The sequence below is a fragment of the Schistocerca cancellata genome, chromosome 2 (assembly GCF_023864275.1).
Source record: "Schistocerca cancellata isolate TAMUIC-IGC-003103 chromosome 2, iqSchCanc2.1, whole genome shotgun sequence".
Taxonomy (NCBI): domain Eukaryota; kingdom Metazoa; phylum Arthropoda; class Insecta; order Orthoptera; family Acrididae; genus Schistocerca; species Schistocerca cancellata.
Genome location: NC_064627.1, coordinates 925957771 through 925980530, shown reverse-complemented (window position 1 = coordinate 925980530; position 22760 = coordinate 925957771). Strand labels below are relative to the sequence as shown.

General features: G+C 37.0%; 1 protein-coding gene across 6 annotated transcripts in view; it reads left to right on the top strand.

Moving 5' to 3' along the window:
* LOC126162871 (pumilio homolog 2) overlaps positions 1 to 22553 on the top strand; it is a 593093-nt gene extending 570540 nt beyond the window's left edge. For all 6 annotated transcript variants that reach the window (XM_049919652.1, XM_049919655.1, XM_049919653.1 and 3 more), the window contains 5 exons: positions 4299 to 4548; positions 4831 to 5058; positions 5475 to 5637; positions 14138 to 14306; positions 16389 to 22553. In XM_049919652.1, coding sequence (XP_049775609.1) covers positions 4299 to 4548; positions 4831 to 5058; positions 5475 to 5637; positions 14138 to 14306; positions 16389 to 16656 — 1078 coding nt within the window. In that variant the 3' untranslated portion in view covers positions 16657 to 22553. The remainder of the gene's footprint in view (positions 1 to 4298; positions 4549 to 4830; positions 5059 to 5474; positions 5638 to 14137; positions 14307 to 16388) is intronic.
* The last annotated feature ends 207 nt before the right edge of the window (positions 22554 to 22760 follow it).

Below are 22760 nucleotides of genomic sequence, written 5' to 3'. Positions count from 1 at the left end.
TTCTGGAAATAATGTCGATATTCGTAAATTGACATTGTACTATTGGTATATTGATAATATAAATATATTTCCCTGATATATCAGACTTCAGTACTTGTATTTGCTATATACTGGTATTGGGCAGTATAAGTTATTACAGTTTTTCACTCAGCCTGCCAAATAAACTTAACAAAATATTAATTAATTATTTGTATTATCACATTGATATGATACCTTATGATGATCTGTTGGTAAGTACTTAATTATTTTTAATGTTTATTTTGACTTACTTGCAGTCCAGTCTCTCTCTCTCTCTCTCTCTCTCTCTCTCTCTCTCTCTCTCTCTCTCTCGCTCTCTGTCTGTCTGCGTGTGTTTGTGTTTGTGTGTGTGTGTGTGTGTGTGTGTGTGTGTGTGTGTGTGTGGGTGTTCTTGAGTATTTCCCAGTGTATTTGAAGTAGCTAAATCCAGTAGATCAGTTAACATCCCTACTATGTTGAAGCCAATTGTGTGTCTCCATCTGTTCATTTGATGTAGTGTTGAGTCATGTTTGTGAACTGTTGCAGTTGATAATGTGACATTGCATCTTCTGCAGAGTTGTTAACTGAGTTTGTTGTATGTTACCAAGCTAATCTGGCGAGACATGGCTCCTAAAAGTTTTATATGGGGACATTTCACAGAAAAAAATAGAACAGACACGAAATGTGAAAATTGCATTTAAAGTTTGAGCACTTTTGAGAACAGATCCTTAAGATTTTGGATCATATCATAAGACACTGGAGACTACTAAGGAAATGAGAGCACTTTTGTCCTATACTGCGAACCTTGCTGCAGCGGTAATACCATTCTACAAGTCAGCATCAGTTCTTCATCACAAAACAATCTCCTTCAAAGATGTGACAAGACCAGGCACAGGACACTGTTTCATCAATACAGGACTTTAGAGTCGTTGCTGCTTCTATTACAGCTGAGAGGCTATTGTTGCTGCTTCTGTCCTAACTGAGACACTGTTGTCAAAGGCAAGCAGCATTGTCAATGAAAACAATAAACTACTGTCACAAGCTCATATCAAAGTTCTTCTTCTATATAAAAAAAAAAAAAAAAAAACAAAGATGATGAGACTCGCCAAACAAAAGCGCTGGCAGGTCGATAGACACACAAACATATGTTTGTGTGTGTTTGTTTGTGTGTCTATCGACCTGCCAGCACTTTTGTTTGGTAAGTCTCATCATCTTTGTTTGTAGACATATTTTTCCCACGTGGGAAAAATATATCTAAAAAGAAAGATGATGAGACTTACCAAACAAAACCGCTGGCAGGTCGATAGACAAACAAACAAACACAAACATACACACAAAATTCAACCTTTCGCAACCAACGGTTGCCTCATCAGGAAAGAGGGAAGGAGAGGGAAAGACGAAAGGATTTGGGTTTTAAGGGAGAGGGTAAGGAGTCATTCCAATCCCGGGAGCGGAAAGACTTACCTTAGGGGGAAAAAAGGACAGGTATACACTCGCGCACACACACACATCCATCCGCATATACACAGACACAAGCACAAGCCGCACTTCAGGTTTCTGCCGCCAGAGCACTCGAGAGCACAGTGAGACAAAATGGCGACAGGAGCCGAGAAAGCGTATGTTGTGCTTGAAATGCACTCACATCAGTCAGTCATAACAGTGCAACGGCACTTCAGGACGAAGTTCAACAAAGTTCCACCTACTGCTAACTCCATTTGGCGATGGTATGCGCAGTGTAAAGCTTCTGGATGCATCTGTAAGGGGAAATCAACGGGTCGGCCTGCAGTCAGTGAAGAAACGGTTGAACGCGTGCGGGCAAGTTTCACGCCTAGCCCGCGGAAGTCGACGAATAAAGCAAGCAGGGAGCTAAACGTACCACAGCCGACGGTTTGGAAAATTGTACGGAAAAAGCTAAAGCAGAAGCCTTACCGTTTACAATTGCTACAAGCCTTGACACCCGATGACAAAGTCAAACGCTTTGAATTTTCGGCGCGGTTGCAACAGCTCATGGAAGAGGATGCGTTCAGTGCGAAACTTGTTTTCAGTGATGAAGCAACATTTTTTTCTTAATGGTGAAGTGAACAGACACAATGTGCGAATCTGGGCGGTGGAGAATCCTCACGCATTCATGCAGCAAATTCGCAATTCACCAAAAGTTAACGTGTTTTGTACAATCTCACGGTTTAAAGTTTACGGCCCCTTTTTCTTCTGTGAAAAAAACGTTACAGGACATGTGTATCTGGACATGCTGGAAAATTGGCTCATGCCACAACTAGAGACCGACAGCGCCGACTTCATCTTTCAACAGGATGGTGCTCCACCGCACTTCCATCATGATGTTCAGCATTTCTTAAACAGGAGATTGGAAAACCGATGGATCGGTCGTGGTGGAGATCATGATCAGCAATTCATGTCATGGCCTCCACGCTCTCCCGACTTAACCCCATGCGATTTCTTTCTGTGGGGTTATGTGAAAGATTCAGTGTTTAAACCTCCTCTACCAAGAAACGTGCCAGAACTGCGAGCTCGCATCAACGATGCTTTCGAACTCATTGATGGGGACATGCTGCGCCGAGTGTGGGAGGAACTTGATTATCGGCTTGATGTCTGCCGAATCACTAAAGGGGCACATATCGAACATTTGTGAATGCCTAAAAAAACTTTTTGAGTTTTTGTATGTGTGTGCAAAGCATTGTGAAAATATCTCAAATAATAAAGTTATTGTAGAGCTGTGAAATCACTTCAATCATTTGTAGTAACCCTGTATGTAGCTGTACTAGATAATTAATAATTGTGAACTGCATAGAATCACTGTGGAGGCCATAGTAAGTATTGGTGATAGAGAGACAATCTATTCTTCAGACAATCTATTCTTCAACAAATTTGTTGTCAAGTAAGTTCACTCTGGGCTCATATTTCATCAAATGTGGATGCCAAAAACATATTGTGAAAAGCTTCTGAAACAGTTTCAAGCTAAGGTGATTCTTTTCTACATTTGTCAAAGTTGATAGAAAATATTTGTATTGTTTCACAAAAAGCCGAAACAAATATACTCATTGTGTACTCGTACAACAAAAAAGGATTACTAACATCTGTTGGGGAAGTATTGTGCACAGTGTTCAACATCATTAGAGATGGTACTACATTTGTGGACAATCTTATACCTGGGGACACATTTAATACTAAATGTTATGTTACCAGAGAAGGAAAGTTGCTACTCACCATATAGCGGAGATGCTGAGCTGCGAGAGGCACAACAAAAAGATTTACACGATTATAGCTTTCGGCCGTTAAGGACAGCGCGTGCCCCCCCCCCCCTCCCCCCCCCCCCCCCCCCCCCCACACACACACACACACACACACACACACACTTACGCAAACGCAACTTGCACACACATCTGCAGTCTCAGAGAACTGAAACGTGATGTGTGTGCAAGTTGTGTTTGCGTAAGTGTGTGTGTGTGTGTGTGTGTGTGTGTGTGTGTGTGTGTGTGTGTGTGCGCGCGCGTCTACTGCTGACAAAGGCCTTAATGGCCGAAAGCTATAGTTGTGTGAATCTTTTTGTTGTGCCTAGCGCGACTCAGCATCTCTGCTACATGGTGAGTAGTAACTTTCCTTCTCTGATATTGTTATATTCCATCCTGAATTTTCCATTGTTTAAATGTTATGTTACGTTACTTCTATCTTGCGTGCTAAATGAGGTTCAGAAGAAACTACATAGAATGTAGTTGCAAACCAACATTTCCTTCCATCCTTATTTAGTACTTAAAATTACAACATGGTAGTCCTGCAGTGAACATGTTTTCTGTGCTGTGTTGCAGTTGATACCTGGTATTGAATGAGTATCACTAATTTTAACTTAACAGGGATTGAAAGGATGGGAGGAGTTATATATGTGTGAACTGCTCCAAGCCACTGTCCTTTAGTAATTACAACAGGAGTCTATATGTCTCTGCACTACAGGAATTGTGGAACTCATATGGGTTGGTGTATGTCATCCCATATTAGATTTACAAAGACGACTTATGGCCAGTCTTTAATGGCCCACATAAAATCTAAGTCAAAAATCATGAAGCATAGTGTACACAATGAAAAAAACTGAGGGAGAATAAAAAAGGCTCAGATGGCCCATCTTCCAATTCCTCCTCTCCCCTTGCTGTGTGAATATGATTGAAATCAGTGCTGTTCAACTGATTCTTTAATTTTTCTGAATGTCCTGAATGTGTGCGTAATGCTTTCAATGAGTACTGCTTTCTATTGCACTGTAAATACTCTGGTAACCCTGTTCGTGTGATTTTCAGAAATAACCGGTTTCCAAGCCTTCAGCTGCGTGATTTGGTGAATCACATTGTAGAGTTCTCTCAAGATCAACATGGTTCAAGATTCATTCAACAGAAACTTGAGAGAGCAACAGTAGCAGAAAAACAAATGGTATTTTCAGAAATTCTTGCTGCTGCCTATAATCTCATGACGGATGTATTTGGCAATTATGTCATTCAAAAGTTTTTTGAGTTTGGAACACCAGAACAAAAAACCACCTTAGCACAAAAGGTAAGTATTTGACATTTTAGATAGGTTGTAGATACTCCCAACACTCTCCATTCTTGTTATTGCTAATGTAATTGTTATCTTAAAGTTTAATGATGTCGTGTTTTGCTATGTGTTGTAAAAAGAACTCAAGTGTAATTGTTGCTTCCCCAGTTTCACTGGAAAATGTAGTGTACAATTTTCAGTATTAAATGTAAGGGGCACTACTTTTGAGATTTATTTGACCTTGTTCATGTGCTTATTACCATAATTATAAAAAAATTAAATTTCAGTATTTTTGTTTAGGTACGGGGACATGTTTTGCCCCTTGCCCTGCAGATGTACGGCTGTCGCGTAATCCAGAAAGCTTTAGAATCGATTTCTCCTGAACAACAGGAAGAAATTGTTCGTGAATTAGATGGACATGTGTTGAAGTGTGTCAAAGACCAAAATGGCAATCATGTTGTACAGAAATGTATTGAATGTGTGGATCCCCATGCTCTTCAGTTCATTATTAATGCATTTTCAGGACAGGTATGTTTACACATGGTCTTTGATGCTGCTTTGTTACTACATTCACAATTTTTTTATTAAAATAAATTAATGAAGGTAAATTACTTCATGTATTTTATTTAGCAATTTCAATTGTCTAGCTAGTTCACTGTCACAGACATTTGTGTAGCACTTCACTGGAATGCCATGCTTTCATCTCTCTCCTTCAGAGCTATTTGTCACTTTCACAATTACATGTAAACTAAAAAGCCGTTACTTAATATTTCATAGGTACTGTTAAGTATCAAAAGTCTTATAATGACTGAGATTTCCCTTCCCCCTCCCACCCCCCCACCTTGTAGAAAAGACCCACACTTGAATCATTTGAAGCATATAAAATATACTGTAATTGATTCAAGTTCAAAAATAATGTTAAGCTGTGTTCCTCTTTCGTATAGGTGTTTGCACTATCAACACATCCCTATGGTTGTCGTGTCATACAGCGCATTCTAGAGCATTGTACTCCAGAGCAAACAGCACCAATTTTAGAAGAGCTTCATCGGCACACAGAGCAGTTAATTCAAGATCAGTATGGGAATTACGTCATACAACATGTTCTAGGTGAGTAAAATTTTAGTGTTTGTATTTAATGCTCTTGCATCTTTCATTACATTTTGTTCCTTCCCACTGCTCATGACAGTGGGGAGATATATTTTGAAGTCAGGATCTTCCTTCTAAATTAGTGTGGTTTTTCAGAATCAAAATGCTGATATCAGTTGTGTTGTAAGTTCAGATTAAACATGTTAATGAAAGTCAGGTCTGTTTACTACATGAAGTATGCTTATACAAAAAGTGACAGAGAAATAGGTGTCTGAAACTACTTGCAGATTAAATCCGAAGCTGGATTGGGACTCGAACCTGCAAGCTTTGCTTTTTGCTAGCAATTGCTTTACCAACTAAGCCGCCTAGGCACAACTTGCAACACCTTCTCAGCTCAACTTCCACCATACCTTTCGTAGTTTTCCACACAGTTTTAATCTGTTGGGGGCTGGCACACATACCTGTAGAGTGAAAATAGTAATTCTGGAATTTTCAACTGATTTAACATTTCTCTGAAAATTTGTGATATATACATAATTTCTTAAGGGAAGATTATGGTAGAATTTCAGTGTCACTATTGTGAAACAAATGGGGTGGGGTGAAAACGTGGAGATTTTATTACCAGAAATTGTGCCCAATATTCTTAAGTCGTTCAGTGTCTTTTATAAACATCTCAAACAAGATCATTGTTACAGAATGTGGGCTTTCACAGCTGGTATTAACACCCTTGCTGACACAAAGTGATTGACAATGAAGTGTAGTTGAGGGTGGAAAGGTGCAATGTTGTCGGTTTGCTGGTGCGTGTGCACACATTATGGCTGTAGGAATAACAGCTGTCTGTGAACTACCCTCTCGCACCACTTTTTAAATATGCGATACTGAGTTCGCTTTATGGGATTATTGTATCCTTGTGTCTTAACGAACACACTCCCGTGTATAAAATGACAACAGTGTTCCTATTATTTGTATATCTCGACAAAAGCAACAGGAAGTGCACTGGTTTTACAATGATTAGAATGAATCGTGTTCAGATGTTGTATTCGGTACGTAAGAAATTTTAAAATGGATCTGAATTTTTCATATAAATACAATAACGAACAACACTAAAGTAATATAAACTGCTTGAGTACTTAACCAGTCACTGTAGCATGCAAGCAGTGTGTCATACTTGAGCAGAAAAGTATCCCTTAATAATGAGATGAGATTTATTGTGCAGTTGCTGTACACACCATTCAGTCAAAAATACAAAATACAAACACAATAATAAAAACAAAGTAAGGCAAAGGGTAAATGCCAGTTCGCTCAGAATCAATTTCTCCCTTGGCACTGTTGTTATCTGTTTTCTGGTCCATGTAAGAGCCACCGGACTTGTCCAAGGATATAATTATATTTTCTATATTACTCTCGGCGCTCACTTCACTTTTCCATGCTTCTTTAACAACACATTTCTGTGTGGCATATGTTTCTCCATTTCTCTGACTTTATTTGTGCCAGTGCTTCCTCTAACAATCGTTGAATTTTTACCACAGCGAAGTTTTTTTTTTTTAATTAACTTCTCATTTTTTTATTTGTTGCCATGTAATTTTTAATTTGTGCCCAAATCATTTCGATGGTGTTAAAGTGGCACTGGTATGGTAGAAGCCTAAGAACCCCGTGACCATGTTCTTTACCTACCTGTGCCTGCCTTATTTTTCTTCACTGTTTCCATGAGCTCTGCCTTACATAAATTGTCCTGAATTTTCACATTGTGGCATTTCAATCAATCAACAATGTCAGCGTTTTTCATTGCCATCTTTGGAACTTTACCTTTGTAACTGAATGGTCTGGGGCATTATTCATTACAGTGACAAACAGCCGATTTAAGTTTTCCGGTAGCTGCGCCTTCAACAACTTTAGAAAACTATCATGGTTCATCTGCTCGTGGTAGTTGTTTGTTTTTGTTGATTTGTAAAGGAGGAGACAGTTCGGTAAGAAACAATATGCAGTTCCAGCATGCAAGAATGCACCCTTTTCCACTGGAACAGCAGGACTTCCACGTATGATATCATCTGTCCACTCTTTACTGACAGAATGACCAGTGCTTACCTAGGTTTTGTTGAGCCACACACTGTCTTAAAATGGCGCTTTAATGATAGTTCTTAAATAGACAATGCCATGCTACAATGTCACCTCTCTCCATTATAGCCTTTCTCCATTATAATTTCCCATCCATTAATTTTTGTGCACAGAAAACTGAGGGCTCTGACAACCATTCAAAGACACTTTGCTGCATCTGAATAACTCTGCTTTGCGAAGAATAACACACAGCTTTTTTTATATTTGTATGTTTTTTTTTCTCTAGTAATATCCATATATGTGGTGATGAACAGCATCTTGCTGAAAATAGTCCAAGTTTGTTACGTGTGGTTCTGTCCTCCTATTTCAGGGTGTCCACTGTTTGGATGAACCAGGCTCTTCCCTTCTGCACAGTATTTCTCCTTACAACTTTTGATGACAGTATTTTTGTGGATCTTCAAGGTATCTGCAGTTCTTTTGACTACCTTCCTTAGAGGCAGTGGAGTTGCACCATTGTCTCTCTGTTTCTCGAAATATTCCCACACTGAGCACACAAACTCGTGTGTTTGACCATGCAAAACATGAAGAGGTCACTGAACTTTCCATTCAGCAGCCACAGTATTTTGCAGACTTCCACGACAAACTTGAGATATTCTGTAGCACCAGATAAACTCACCACATGGAGAAACAAAGCACACAACAAAACGGACCACAACTGTTTACGTTACCGGTCACGAGCGTCGTCTACAACAGGCTACAGTAGACACTACCTGCAGTAGCAGAAAGATTGGACAGCAGTGAACGGAACAATTCTCTGATTGGCTGTTGCCATGGTGGTTGCACTGTGAACAGGTAGACATCAGTCTCTTTCTTATTCTGATCCGGATGTTGGCCTTGATCTGAGGTGTACTGTTTTACTTAACTTTATCTCCTACTATAGGAGATACCCTCAGACTTAATGAAGATTTAGCTAGTTTATTATTTTCAGACTAAATGTGCTCAGCTTACCAAAATTGCTAAACTGTTTGTTAGTAACTGTGCAGCAATTGAGTCTGTACATCATCCAACCCTTACCAAAGATCGTAGATAATAATTTTTGAAGTAATACCGGAACAACCGCAATTGTATTTAACAGTTTATTATAAAAACACTCAGTCCAGATGAGAACAAATATTTATTTACAAGCAAGTTTCAACTGATTCCTTTTGGTACATACAGCAGTCCCACGAGTTGGTTTAGTTTCCAGAATTTATAAATATTCGTTGCAATATGGACTGATTGTCTTTGTTATAAAGGTATCACTGTATAGCACTCAAGTGTTAGGGAGCTTGTGCAGCATAAGATGTGGTGCTATTTGCTTTATATCGCTTTTAAAGCACACAACTTGTGTAGGTCCCTTCCAGTATTCAAATACTCCTGCACCTTTCTTGTCAGTTTAAACACTATGTCAGTTCTGTATCCTCATAGTACTCTGCTGCTGCAATCTATCAGCATTTTTAGGGTCCCGTACCTCAATCAGTAAAAATAGAAACCTTATAGGATTGCTTTGTTTTCCATCTGTTCGTCCGACAGTTAACAAACCTTTTTCTCAGGAGCAGATAGATGGATCAAATTGAAATTCGTCACATAGTAAGGTATACGGTCCCTAGGTGGTGTAAAACATTTAAGCTTCTAAGTTAGTGCAATCAAAAGATACAGCCATTCATCGTCCATCAAAAGCGTAACAGAAAAATATTACTGTGGACAAAGACTGTGTAAGTTGTACTCAAGTTTTCGTAAGTCAATAAGAAAAATATTTCATTCAATCTTCTCTCCCTACATGTACAAACTGAAGTCCCTTGCTTTCTTGTTTTTGTATGCTAGTTTCGGAAACTGCTGTAGAGATTTTGATATGGTCTTGGAGTATCTGGGACCGATGTCTTGCCAGTATCGATATCAATGACAAAAATCAGAAAAATTCTCAATTCCCAAAATGGATGAATTATCTATGTACGTCATTAAGTTTGTATGGAACCCTCAGTGTGAGTTTCCTACTCGCACTTGGCCAATTTTTTTTATAAATCATGAGAAAACTTTCTTACTAGCTGTTTGTTTTTCCGCTGCAGCTCCAGATCTTTGAAGATGTTCTCCCTGTTCATTTCTTTGACATGGTAGCCATTTCTTATGAACGAAATTCTCCAGTGATTTTCCATTCTTCTTCCAAGTATTGTGACCCACAGCTTGTTTTTAGTCCAGTCTATTAATGTTGAAATTATTCTTTTGTTACACTTGGGATGATAATCGGAATTTTTTAAAGCTTTCTTTCTGTATGGGTAGACTTTTTGGATATAAACAAACTTGACCAAAAAGTTTTGAGATAAGATTGGTGTGAAAAAATTTGAAGAGTGTGTAATAAAATATTGGAAGAGACATTAGATATGGAGAGAAAGTGAATGGGGGAAACAGAGAAAGGGAGGTAATTGAAAAGAAATCTGAAGCAAAGGGAAAGAAACTGTGGTGAAGCAAATTCATTTTACAAAAGCAAAGTGCAGGGTGACAGTTATTGAACTACATGAAGTAAAATAATCCAAACTTCTGAATGGTTTGGGTTAGGATGTTCAGACTGCATGGTTGGCTGTGGGGCATGATGGGAATTGGTATGCACCCTATGGTTTGTTTTAGCGGTGAAGCCTATTTTCATTTGGATGGGTTTGTCAATAAGAAAAATTGGTGCATTTGGGGGACTGAGAATCCGCATTTCGCGATCAAGAAGTCTTCATTCCTAACAGGTGTCTGCGTGGTGTCCATTGTCTAGTCACGAAATAATTGGTGTGATATTCCGTGATGACACGGTGACTACTGAACGGTATTTGAAGCTTCTTGAAGATTATTTCATCCTCATTCCATTATCCAAAGTGACCCTGAGTTCGACAAGTTCATGCAAGGTGGAGCTCGATTCGATCGAAACAGGAGAGTGTTTGATGTCCTGGGGGAGCACTTTGGGGACCACATTCTGGCTCTGGGGTACCCAGAGGCCACTGACATGCACCTTTATAGGATGCCATATTCTCCAGATCTGAACACATGCGTCTCCTTTTTATGGGTCTCTATTAAAGACAAGGTGTACAGCAATAACCCCAAAACCATTGCTGAGCTGAAAACAGACTTTCAGGAGGTCATTGACAGAATCGATGTTCCGACACTGCACCTGGTCATGCAGAATTTCGCTATTTGTCTGCACCACATCATCGCCAGTGATGGCAGGCATATTGAAGATGTCACAATCTAAATCTGAATATCTGGACTTCAGTATTCAGTTTATTCACCATTGACCACTTACAGCAGAATAGGTCTGAACATTAAATATAAATTAACAATAACTTTACAGTAAAGTTTTTACAATTTAATTCCAATTCTTTTAGGAATATTCTTATATACTAATGTCAGTGACTATTTCAAAATATTCTGTTATCTTATGAAATGGGTGTTTGAGTAACCAGTCATAAATCTTAGGTTTGAAAATATGACTGGTCAGTGATCGAGCAGATGCTGGAAGTTTATTGAAGAGTTTTAAACTCATTATTTTGTGTGAGTTTGCAGTCTTTGTGAGTCTGTGTCTTGGTATGTCGAAGTCCAGTTTGCCTCTGGTGTTGTGAGGATGTATGTTCTCTCTGGTCTCGAACTCATTTAAGTTGCTTTTGACATAAAGCAGTGCTGTGTAGATGTATAGATTCATAACAGTTAATATCATGTGCTTGATAAAGAGGGGAGGCAGTGTTCCTTAGGCTTAACTTTGCTCATTATTCTGATTACTTTTTTCTTTGAATTTTCAGAATTTCACTGACAAAGCAAGAATGTCCCCATAACACTATACCATAGGAAATGTGTGATTCAAACAGGCCAAAATATACCACCTTTAGATACTCATTAGTAACTACATCTGTCAGTCTCCAGATGACATACAAGGGACCCAGAAATAGCCGGAATTTCTTTCTAGATAGCATATACTTTATTATTTTCAAATACAACCTTAATCTCCTGCGAAGTACTCTCCATTAGCATTAATACACTTGTCCAAATGTTCATTCCAGTGTTCGAAGCACCTTTTTAATTCGTCCTCTTTGATACCTGCTAGCACTTTCATGACTTTGCGTTTTACATCCTTCACATCCACAAAACGCTCAACTTTCAAGTCTCTTTTCATGCTTGGGAATAGGAAGAAGTCCGAGGGTGCTAAATCCGGCGAATAGGGCACGTGGGTCAAGGTAGTCACCTTCGTTAAGGGCAAAAACTGGAGAACGCTGAGAGCCATGTGCGCGGGAGCGTTGTCGTGACGCAGGAACCACACACCCCCACAAAGCCGGACGTTTTCGCGATAAACTTCTGCGAAGCCGTTTCATGACCTCCAAATAGAATTGTTGGTTTACTATCTGGTTTTCAGGGACAAATTCAGTGTCAAAAAAATAGATCAACATCGTTTTCACATTAGATTTCACTGGTCGAGGTGAGCCAGGTGACTTCCATTGTGATGACTGTTGTTTACTTTCTGGATCTTACCCGTAGCACCATGACTCATCACCTGTAATGATTTTGTTGAAAAAATGTGCATCATCTTTGAATGTGTCGTTCATTTCGAGGCAGGCTTGAACGCGATGATCCCTTTGATCTCTGGTAAGAAGCTTTGGCACGAATTTTGCTGCCACTCTTCGCATCCCGAAATTGATGGTCAAGGTGCGCTGAATTGAGCTCCAGGACAACCCGGACAAGTTCTCAAGTTGGTCGATTGTCCTGCGTTGATCTTCACTGATGAGATCAGGGATTTTGTCGATGTTGTCTTTGCTTCGAGCAGTTGAAGGTCGATCGGAATGGGGCTGATCTTCAACCACGATTTCTCCCTTTTTAAACCGAGAAAACCATTCGTACACTTGCGTTTTACTAAGAGCATGATCTTTGTAGGCTGTCTGAATCATCCCAACAGTTTCTGCTGTGTTCTTGCCGAGCAAGAAACAAAACTTCACTGCCACACGTTGTTTATAAGAACTAGCCATTTCCTCGTGTCATGTCTGCACTGTACGCACACTCAAATAACTGACAAAGAAACCACACTTCTCACTGTTGGGTGACGCCACGTGGCAGAATGACTCAGCAGAGCTCCTCCTACAACCCTCTGGCGGCACAACCTGCAACTACAACTGCACGATTTGCAGCATTACGATTCCAGTTACTTTGGGGTGCCCCCTTGTATAATGACTTTGCATGCTGAATAAAGTGTGTGCATGCTGTAGTTTGTAACCAATTTATGTTTTATTTTTTATTTATTTATTTTATTTTTCGTATAGTTCACTAATTGTCCCCCTGTATGTGTTACTGCTTTTTTCCCCTTTATCTGGGCAGTTATGCTTGTGTCTTGTTTTGAGATCTGCTGTGTGTTAAGAAAGAAAAGAAAAAAAAGAGCAATGCTCTCAGTTCCCTCCATAACCACAACCTCAGAAATCGCAACATACTTAGAAGAAATAGCCAAATATTTGTGAAAACACAGCTGTGCTATTAGGATGATGATGATTGATGATGATGTTGGAAAATAATGATACCACAGATGACATAAACAAAAAAGACCGTGAAGATAAAAATTCATGTAAACCATCTCTTTTTGTTTATTTTATTTCTCCTTGTATTACCAAAATGTAGACAATGAGTAAATGACATAATTTTAGAACAGATGCATTGTTAACTTTTTAGGCATATACTTTACGTCCATAAAAGTTTGTAATTTTGATTAGTCAGAACATATTTTTCTCAAGGAGCCCCTGTAAAAAAGAGGGGGAGGGTTGGCTTATAATCAGGCAAATACGATATATTTAATACTGCAGCATTGTTGAGGTTTGCTTCCTCAGCAGTCTACATCCAAATGTCTTCGCTGTGTGTTTACTTTCTAATATTGGATTTGGATTCCCGTCTTATTTATGGCTATGAGTGTGTTACATGTCTTTTGTTCGCCCAGGCTGACCTTGCGTTACAGTGAAATATTATCATCAAACAATGGAAAATCCAGGATGGAATGATGACAGTATTATGAAAAGGATAGCTTGCTACTCACCATAGCTAGTGGAGACTGTTAAGTCTTTCTGTCCTTTACATAATACTGAAAAATTATCTGCCTTTCATTATTCTTTTAAGCACTTACTTTACTTACTTTGTGCTAAATAACCACTATTTGTCTGGATATGCATGTAAAGATCTTTTTAAAATGTATTGATGTCTTCTGTCGACTGTCTCTCGTACAGTACACAATCTGAAATCTGTTGACACAAAAAAGTTACACAGTAAAATAATCATACACAGCAGGTAACAGTTTCCCTATTGTAATTTTTGGCAGTTAGTGTAGGTAATTAATCTTTGACAGTACTACGTCTGTGGGTTCCATTGATGGAGATTCTTTCATAATTTTTGAAACCATAACTTTAATGAGCATTTCTTCAAATTCCAGAACATGGGAAGCCAGAAGACAAGTCTCAGATTATCCTGTCTGTCAGGGGAAAGGTGCTGGTGCTTTCACAACACAAGTTTGCTTCCAACGTTGTAGAAAAGTGTGTCACTCATGCTACAAGAGCTGAGCGTGCAGTTCTGATAGAGGAAGTCTGCAGCTTCAATGAAAAGTGAGTTATAATCTTATTGTTACAGTTAAATGTGTGTGTGTGTGTGTGTGTGTGTGTGTGTGTGTGTTTCTCAGGCACCATAGTTGCAGTACTAAAAGTGTGATTTGATTGCTTTGTGCATTTACTACTGCCAACCACCATAAAAAGAAACTTGTGTTTATTATGGTGTACAGGTACAGTAAATTGTGTAGAGGACAAAGCCATCCTCCTTACTGTCAAGACATATATATAGATATATATAATAGAGGGAAACATTCCAGGTGGGAAAAATATATCTAAAAAGAAAGATGATGAGACTTAACAAAAGCGCTGGCAGGTCGATAGACACACAAACATACACACAAAATTCAAGCTTTCGCAACCAACGGTTGCCTCATCAGGAAAGAGGGAAGGAGAGGGAAAGACGAAAGGATTTGGGTTTTAAGGGAGAGGGTAAGGAGTCATTTCAATCCCGGGAGCGGAAAGACTTACCTTTGGGGGAAGAAAGGACAGGTAAACACTCGCGCGCACACACACACATATCCATCCGCATATACACAGACACAAGCAGACATTTTTCAAACGGTATACACTGCTTGTGTCTGTGTATATGCGGATGGATATGTGTGTGTGTGCGAGTGTTTACCTGTCCTTTTTTCCCCCTAAGGTAAGTCTTTCCGCTCCCGGGATTGGAATGACTCCTTACCCTCTCCCTTAAAACCCAAATCCTTTCGTCTTTCCCTCTCCTTCCCTCTTTCCTGACGAGGCAACCGTTGGTTGCGAAAGCTTGAATTTTGTGTGTATGTTTGTGTTTGTTTGTGTGTTTATCGACGTGCCAGCGCTTTCGTTTGGTAAGTCTCATCATCTTTCTTTTTAGATATATTTTTCCCACGTGGAATAAAGAATGAATATTTTAATTATCAGACATTTTATCAGTAAGAGCACATTTTCTGTAATATTATACTGTTTATGTTTATTTTTGGCCGGCCGCGGTGGTCTAGCGGTTCTAGGCGCTCAGTCTGGAACCGCGGGACTGCTACGGTTGCAGGTTCGAATCCTGCCTCGGGCATGGATGTGTGTGATGTCCTTAGGTTAGTTAGGCTTAAGTAGTTCTAAGTTCTAGGGGACTGATGACCACAGATGTTAAGTCCCATAGTGCTCAGAGCCATTTGAACCATGTTTATTTTGGTTGGTGTGAAGTGAAGTGTTTCCATCCTTCTATTAATAAACATTTCCATTGATTCTTCTTCATTTAGAAGTGTATGATTTTTTTCATTGAGTTGTACTGGGACTCCACACTATTTCCAGAATATCATCAGCAATTTGTAGTACCATAGTACAATGTAACTTATTCTCCCCCTTGCCTTCAGTTGCCAGCCTTCTTAATTTTCTTTGTACATGCAGAAAAATTTTAAAAATTGGAAACCAGTGTCATGCACTCCTTGTAAATTATTCTTCTCCAAAATGTCAAATGTATAATAATGCATGTAACATATTCATGATTAAAAACCAGACTCCCCTTCTCTCCTAACATTAGTTTTAAAAAAAAGTTGGGACAACATTCATATTGACCTGCTCCAATAAAAGTGTGAACAGAAAGGGAATATGGATAGTTATAATGGTGATAAGATATAATCAAAAGCTGGTGGATTGCCTTTCATAGTCTAAAAATCGAGCATGATATCACTGGCTGAACTGGACTTTCTTTGCTCTACTGTAGTAAACTGTAAACAGTGTGATTAAAAACACAGTCAAGTCATTATAAAGTGTGCGCTGGTAAATGAGTTTGAATGGAAGATTTTGTTGATGTGGGAAGACTGTGATTTGTAATAGTGTGTGCTTGCATTTTATTACCACAATTATTACTTAATTTTCTGCAAATGTCAGTATGGGTTTCATATTTCAGTGAGAGTTGTTGCATATTTTTCTCATTTATCAGTTTAACATTTACTATTAGGATACATATAACTACACATGTAGGTTTGTTAGATATCAGCAATAGATAATATAGTCTGTATATTTCAGAGATTGACGTATTATATAAAGACAATAGATATGTACAATAGACTGTTAAATACTGTATTTTCTTTTCTTTTCTGCCAGTGCTTTGCATGTTATGATGAAGGACCAATATGCAAACTATGTTGTACAGAAGATGATTGACGTATCGGAACCTGCACAGCGCAAGGTTCTTATGCACAAAATTCGACCACATCTGAACTCGCTTCGCAAATACACGTATGGCAAGCATATAATTGCAAAACTTGAGAAATTTTTTATGAAGACAGCATCAGCAATGGGAGTTGGCGGCCCCGTCGTTGTGAGTACTGATCTCGGCCCCATAGGCCCACCGAGCAATGGTGGTCTATAGGGATACACATCGGGCAGCTTACTGCCAGAGCATCTGCCTTGTATGTACTTTTAGTATAAGGTTTGACCTTACACTTTTAACGCAAGTTTTGGAAGAAACTGATCAGCACATATGAATTTTCAGTGAAACGCATTTATTTTAATTTTTTTCTAAGTTGTGACATTCTCACAAAAACTGCTCTGGAAGTAATGCATTTGGATTTTGTATGTAATGTATCATCATCTTGGTGATGATCTGTGTGCAGATGTGGATATTTGCAAGCATGAGATAAGTCTCGCCGAAGAATGTGAATAAGATAAGAATCAAAGATAGGCACAATTTTATTGGTGTAAATACTGTTTTGCTGACGTTAAAATTAACAGTCATTCAGTTAACCTGTGAAAATATTACAAAATGAAAGTTATGCAGCTTATATGGCATATCTCATAAGATACAATCTGGTTTATAGACAACTGATTGCTGATAACTGAAGTAAACTAGGTGAGCAGTGTGACGGGAGTATTCAAATATTTTCATATGCAGTGAGTATTGTGTCAGCAAACAATCAATTTACAATAAATAAAAATTCCTGTATACTGTTGCTTGAAACAGCATGCACTAGTAGGCATGTTTCAGTCTAGGAATACAGTTATTTTGTTTTAGACTTTCTTTTTTTAGGAGCCATTTAACTATGTAATTTCTTTCTGTTACAATCAAAACTAAATGACTGTATGTAAACATTTAGTGGATAAACACAATGAAATTAGTACTGGAAGGCATTGGAAATAATAACTGGAACGTGACATGTCTTTTGCAGGAGAGAATGGAGTTCACATTCGCAAACACTGTTTTCACATGGGGAAATCATTATTTTAACATAAATAATTTTCATTAAATGGAACATCAAATTGTGATAAACCCCTCAGGTAATAGTTGCTAAGGGATTTTAAAGAAAACTAAGAAAACATTTGTAGTTATTGAAATTTAAGAGAAGATGGCAACAGTAAACATTAAATCTTTTTTAAAGTTTTTGTCATATATTTACTGATCTTGAGGCAAAACACACACACACACACACACACACACACACACACACACACACTGCTAACATGCAGAGGGAATAATTGATGAAAGTGGTTATGACATCAGTCTTAAAAATTGATGTATTTAACACAAGACATGAGGTTGTAGTATTGAAAACAGTAAACTCCATGCTACCTTGCTGGTTATTTCTCTGTCTGTCTTATATATTTGCTGTGGATGCTTAATATCATTGTTAAATTAATGATTTTGAATTTTACTGTAGTATTAGAGCCAAGGTAAAAGGGCTACATGCCTTTACTGAACTGGTGTAACTTTCAAAGCTCACAGTTCTGAAATTAATTCCTTTTTGGGTATTATTCTTATTTTGATGTACATACAGATATGCTACCGCTGTGGATGTTTGAAATTGGTGTTTTTAATGCATTTGTTTTTATGAAATGAAGTAAATGCATAGAATATATATAAAGAGCCATTATATTGATATATTTTGGATGAGTGTTTACAGTGGCTCAGCTTCCATTGCAGGAAGTTCTTCAGTCTGTGTCACTCGATACTTTCCCAGAGTGATTGTATGTAGAAACCAAATCCCAGTTTTTTAACAGTGAATTGTAATAATATGATATGTACAGTTGATAAAATATTTGTACCAAGATTATACATACATATATATATATAAATAACTTGTTATTAGTTTCTTTGTAAGTAATATCTGTTTAACAAAAATCATGTCAAATAATGAACATATGCCATATTCAGAATGTAAAGTGTACAGGCAAAAGACAAAAGTACCTATTTTTCATAATCAGATTAACAATAAAAAATAAAAGAGAACAAAAAATTCTTATTCAAAGAAAAATTATGAAATGGAAATGTAGAACTGAACATGTAGCATAACAGGAGCTGCGTTCATACCTATATAAAGCTACATGGTTGAGCACTTGTGACTGCAGACAGTTTTTATTTGTGACACAAGTCCCTCTGAGGACTTGCTATCCATTTCATATATTTGAGTTTTTAAAAAGATACATGTTAATAAAAACAACTTCTTCGTGTAAAGGATTCTTCCTGGATATTTTCAACTATTCTGCTGAGCACAACCTGGATTAACTGTCAGATATATTTATTTCTACTGTTCCTTAAATGTGCAACTAAAGATAATTAATTCTTTTGTCTACAGGTCCCTCTCTAAGAACATTTTTACTGTATATTTCACAGTGGAGTCATAAACCCTTAGAAGTTATTTTGTAATTTGCACAACATTATTTGTGTGTAATGCATCCATTTACAGCGTTCGATAATTTACCTCGTTAACATTTGGTCATCCAAATTACACAAATGAAAAGAAAATTTAGTTACTTATGTAGTTTCATTTTGTGTAGTTGCTCTTAATTTCTGTTTATATATTCTTGGAATTTTCTTTCTTGGGTTTCTTTGGAGATGGTAAACTGTCTTGACATCCAGCTTACTTTTTGTTGTAGTGTATTTATGTAATTATTAATGTCATAAAATTACCGTTATTGATACATCTCTTAAGAGTAATAGGTGCAGTACCTAATTTACTCTTTGTGGGGGCTTCAGGACAAGAGTTCTATCAGCTCTTGGTTACATTCACTTGTTGTAATTTTCTGTTCTTAAACTGAAGTTAATTAGTCATTATTTGAAAGAGGGATCTTGCTTGGTTTGGTACAAGAGAGATTTTTTCAAAAAATATTTTGATAACCAGACAACAATGCTTGCAGAGTCTTGCTGGATGGTTTCGGATTTACCTAAGTGTTGAATAATACAGTGATAGCTAATTCATTTACCTCATGGAATTTCTTTGATTGGAAAATCTGATAAGTTCTGGAACTAAATATAAACATTTTTTGAAATTAAAGAATCCGTGCACGTACTTGAATGTTATTTTTTTCTTTGCATAAGGAATGTTATTTCGATGTTGGGAAATTGCAAGACAGTGTCTTTATTTTCTAAATGACTAAATGTTCTGCAGTCATGACCTTGCTGATAAAGGAGCACACAAATGGAAAGTAAGATCTTTTGCCAAACATTTGTGTGCTCTGTGTGACAAGTTGGAGCTCGGATGGAAAATTTGAAGTAGTAAACATAGGTAGTTCCCAGTTTTTATAACGGGATTTGTTTACAGAAGGAATAAAATCTCTTCATATGCTAAATTGAGCCCTCTTTTCAAAAGATAATATATTTCAAAAATCCTGTGTATCACTGTGGAACAGGTCGAGGTATTACTGATCAATTCATAAAGTAGTGTCTGGAAGCAATCATTATTGACAAAATTATAGCTATTTTGTGTGTTCACATTCCATAAATTTTGTCACAGCTGTTGAAGAGTGGTACCCTTTCAATTAAGGTCTGTCACATGATATGTGAACTGTAGTTCACAAGTACTCCTGTTCTCTGAATGCTCGTACTCCATGGCATCATGTCACACCTTATTTGTTTTTTTAACTGTGCTTGTACCCAAGGTACGTTACTCAACATCTTTATTCATAAATCCAGTAGGTGAGGAGACAGTGCACATAAAAGTATTACTACATATTTAGGTTTTTCTGTGGTTTTTTTTTTTTTTTTTAAATGCTCTTGCTGTTCCTCTTTCAAATCACTAGATGGAGCCTGTGTTCTGCAGCTCATAAGAGCAGTTTTCACATTCATTTCAGCCGTTGTGCAGCAGAAAAAATTCCTTTAATCTACCTGATGTTTTAAAACATATTATCTGTTTGTATTACGGCTTGAATTTTGTAGATTTGCGGCATGCTGGTTGCTAAATTTTTTCCTGTCTGTCATTATTACTGTATATTTTTAAGGAAAAATGCATGTCAGTCTGAATTTTAAATGTTTGTGTAAGTAGTCACATAATCCCAGTCGGTCACTTTCATGTAAATAATTCATTATTTCATCCATTTTGCCTCAGTCTGTGAATGTTTTCATGAATGTAAGCATGATGTCTATGTAATTGATAGTTAATCATTATAAATAAATATATATTTAAAGTTTCATCAAGACTGATGTAAAGGATTAAAAAGTATAAAAATAATGTGAAATGAAATCTATTGATCAAATATTCGCATTTGTATAATGTATGTAATGAATGGTTTGCACAGTTTTGGTGTTTATATATTGTAAAAAAAATATAAATCAGCTAATGCAAATGCTTGTATGAAAACAATTTAGGCTGTTTTGTACGTAAATATAAATAAATATATACATATATTCTGTCATCCATTCCTATGGAAACTTTTCCATGTGTTTTAAATGTAGAAAAGAAATGTTTAGTTTTTATATCATTTGTGAAGCACATCCATTACTTAGTGCACATAACATATATATAAACTGAATGTAAATTGTGTGTAAATCTATACATAAGAGTTTTAAGTGCATCTTTTTCTATTGTTAACATGGAAGCAGGGTTTGACAAAGATATTGCTTTTTGTTCAAAACATGATGGATCCAGTCAGTTGTTTCCTTCACTTGATGTTGAATTCAGTAGCCAGTGTCCTAATATTATTTATTTATTTTTTTGCATTCACTGGTTCCATTTAAAATAAAATGACAACTATTTCATGGTTTGTCCCCAAACACATAAATCACACACAATTCCAGTGATGTACACTGTTGGGTTTACACCTGTGTCTAGTAGCTGTTTTCTTTTATACACATTTTACATAATTTCCAAATTGCTATAAATGTGCTTACACTTTCGGCCTTGAAACTGCTGTCAAAAACTGTTTTTACTGCTTAGTTAGTGCTGATAATCACAAAAGTGGAGATGATCAATTATTTTCCAGAAATAAGATAAATTACATAATGTTTTTATCAGTATTCATTTGTATTTTTTAAGAAACTGTCCCTACAGGTGTTACTTTACAGGTCTTTCATTATCTTCAAACAAAAGTGGTCATTCATTGTCATTTGCAACACATATTAGCACTCTTGATACAGATTGGGAAAAGTAAGTAATGCAGTAGTTTTTCTATTAGCATTCAACACTGCTATCAGCATTCTTACCATTTTTTTAAGACAGTGAAGGCAATTCATTATCTTCATGTGGTTAAAAATAGTGTTTGTTTACATTATTTATGGATACTCTGTATCCCTTTTTTTAAATATGAAATAGTTTTAGTTGTATGTAGATTTTTGTCAAGTCCCTATTGGGTGTATCATTATATATAAAAGCTTTTTTTTATAATTTTGTTATATTGTATAAATGTCATGGAACCCACTACATGACCAGCAAACTCTTAGTTGTAATCCACTGGATCCTACATGGAGAAGGTGTAAATAGATCTGTATGGTAAACAGGATTGATTTTTTTCTGTATCTAAATTCCTAAGTTTTTCAAATGTGTTTGTGGATTAATCTCTGTAGAAAACTTATTCAAGTGACATGTATATTGTTGTACAAATGTAACAATTTACTTGTGAGTAAAATAAACTTTCTGTAATGATCATTTAATTCAAGGCAATAGGCTCTTTCAGTTTGAAATCTTTTTAAACATGTGAAGTAATGGTGTAATTCAATTCTTAATAATACTGCGCTGTTATATTTCTCCATGCTCTTCCATTTCCATGCCAGTTTTTGCATTTGTGTATAGTTCATCCATTTAATAGCATTTCTTTCTCGTCACTTACAGTAAAAATTGTGGTTACAGTTATTACTGCATTGCTTTGGAGTGAAAAATAAGTGGAAAACTGATTTCCTGACATTTGAATGTGGGTTAGTGGAGGAGTTCCAACATGTTATCATATTCAATATTATTGGGAAATACATTATTGATCAGTGTTTCATGGAAAACTTCACACAAGTATTTTTATATGTAACAACATTAAACAACTGAAAATAAACTAGTAAAATAATTTGTACTTATGTTGTCAGAGCACAGGAAGAAGTCATATGTATCCAGTTTTTTGCGTGTATGCCATTCATTCATTCTTTCGTATGTTCTGTTCCATAGTTCCTAGTGTAAAGTAGAATCTCCAGGAATGTGGATCAAGCCAAGGTGCACATTAACAAAAGGAAGAAACAAACATGAAAGCTGCATTAACAATTAACACTGAAGACGTATGAAA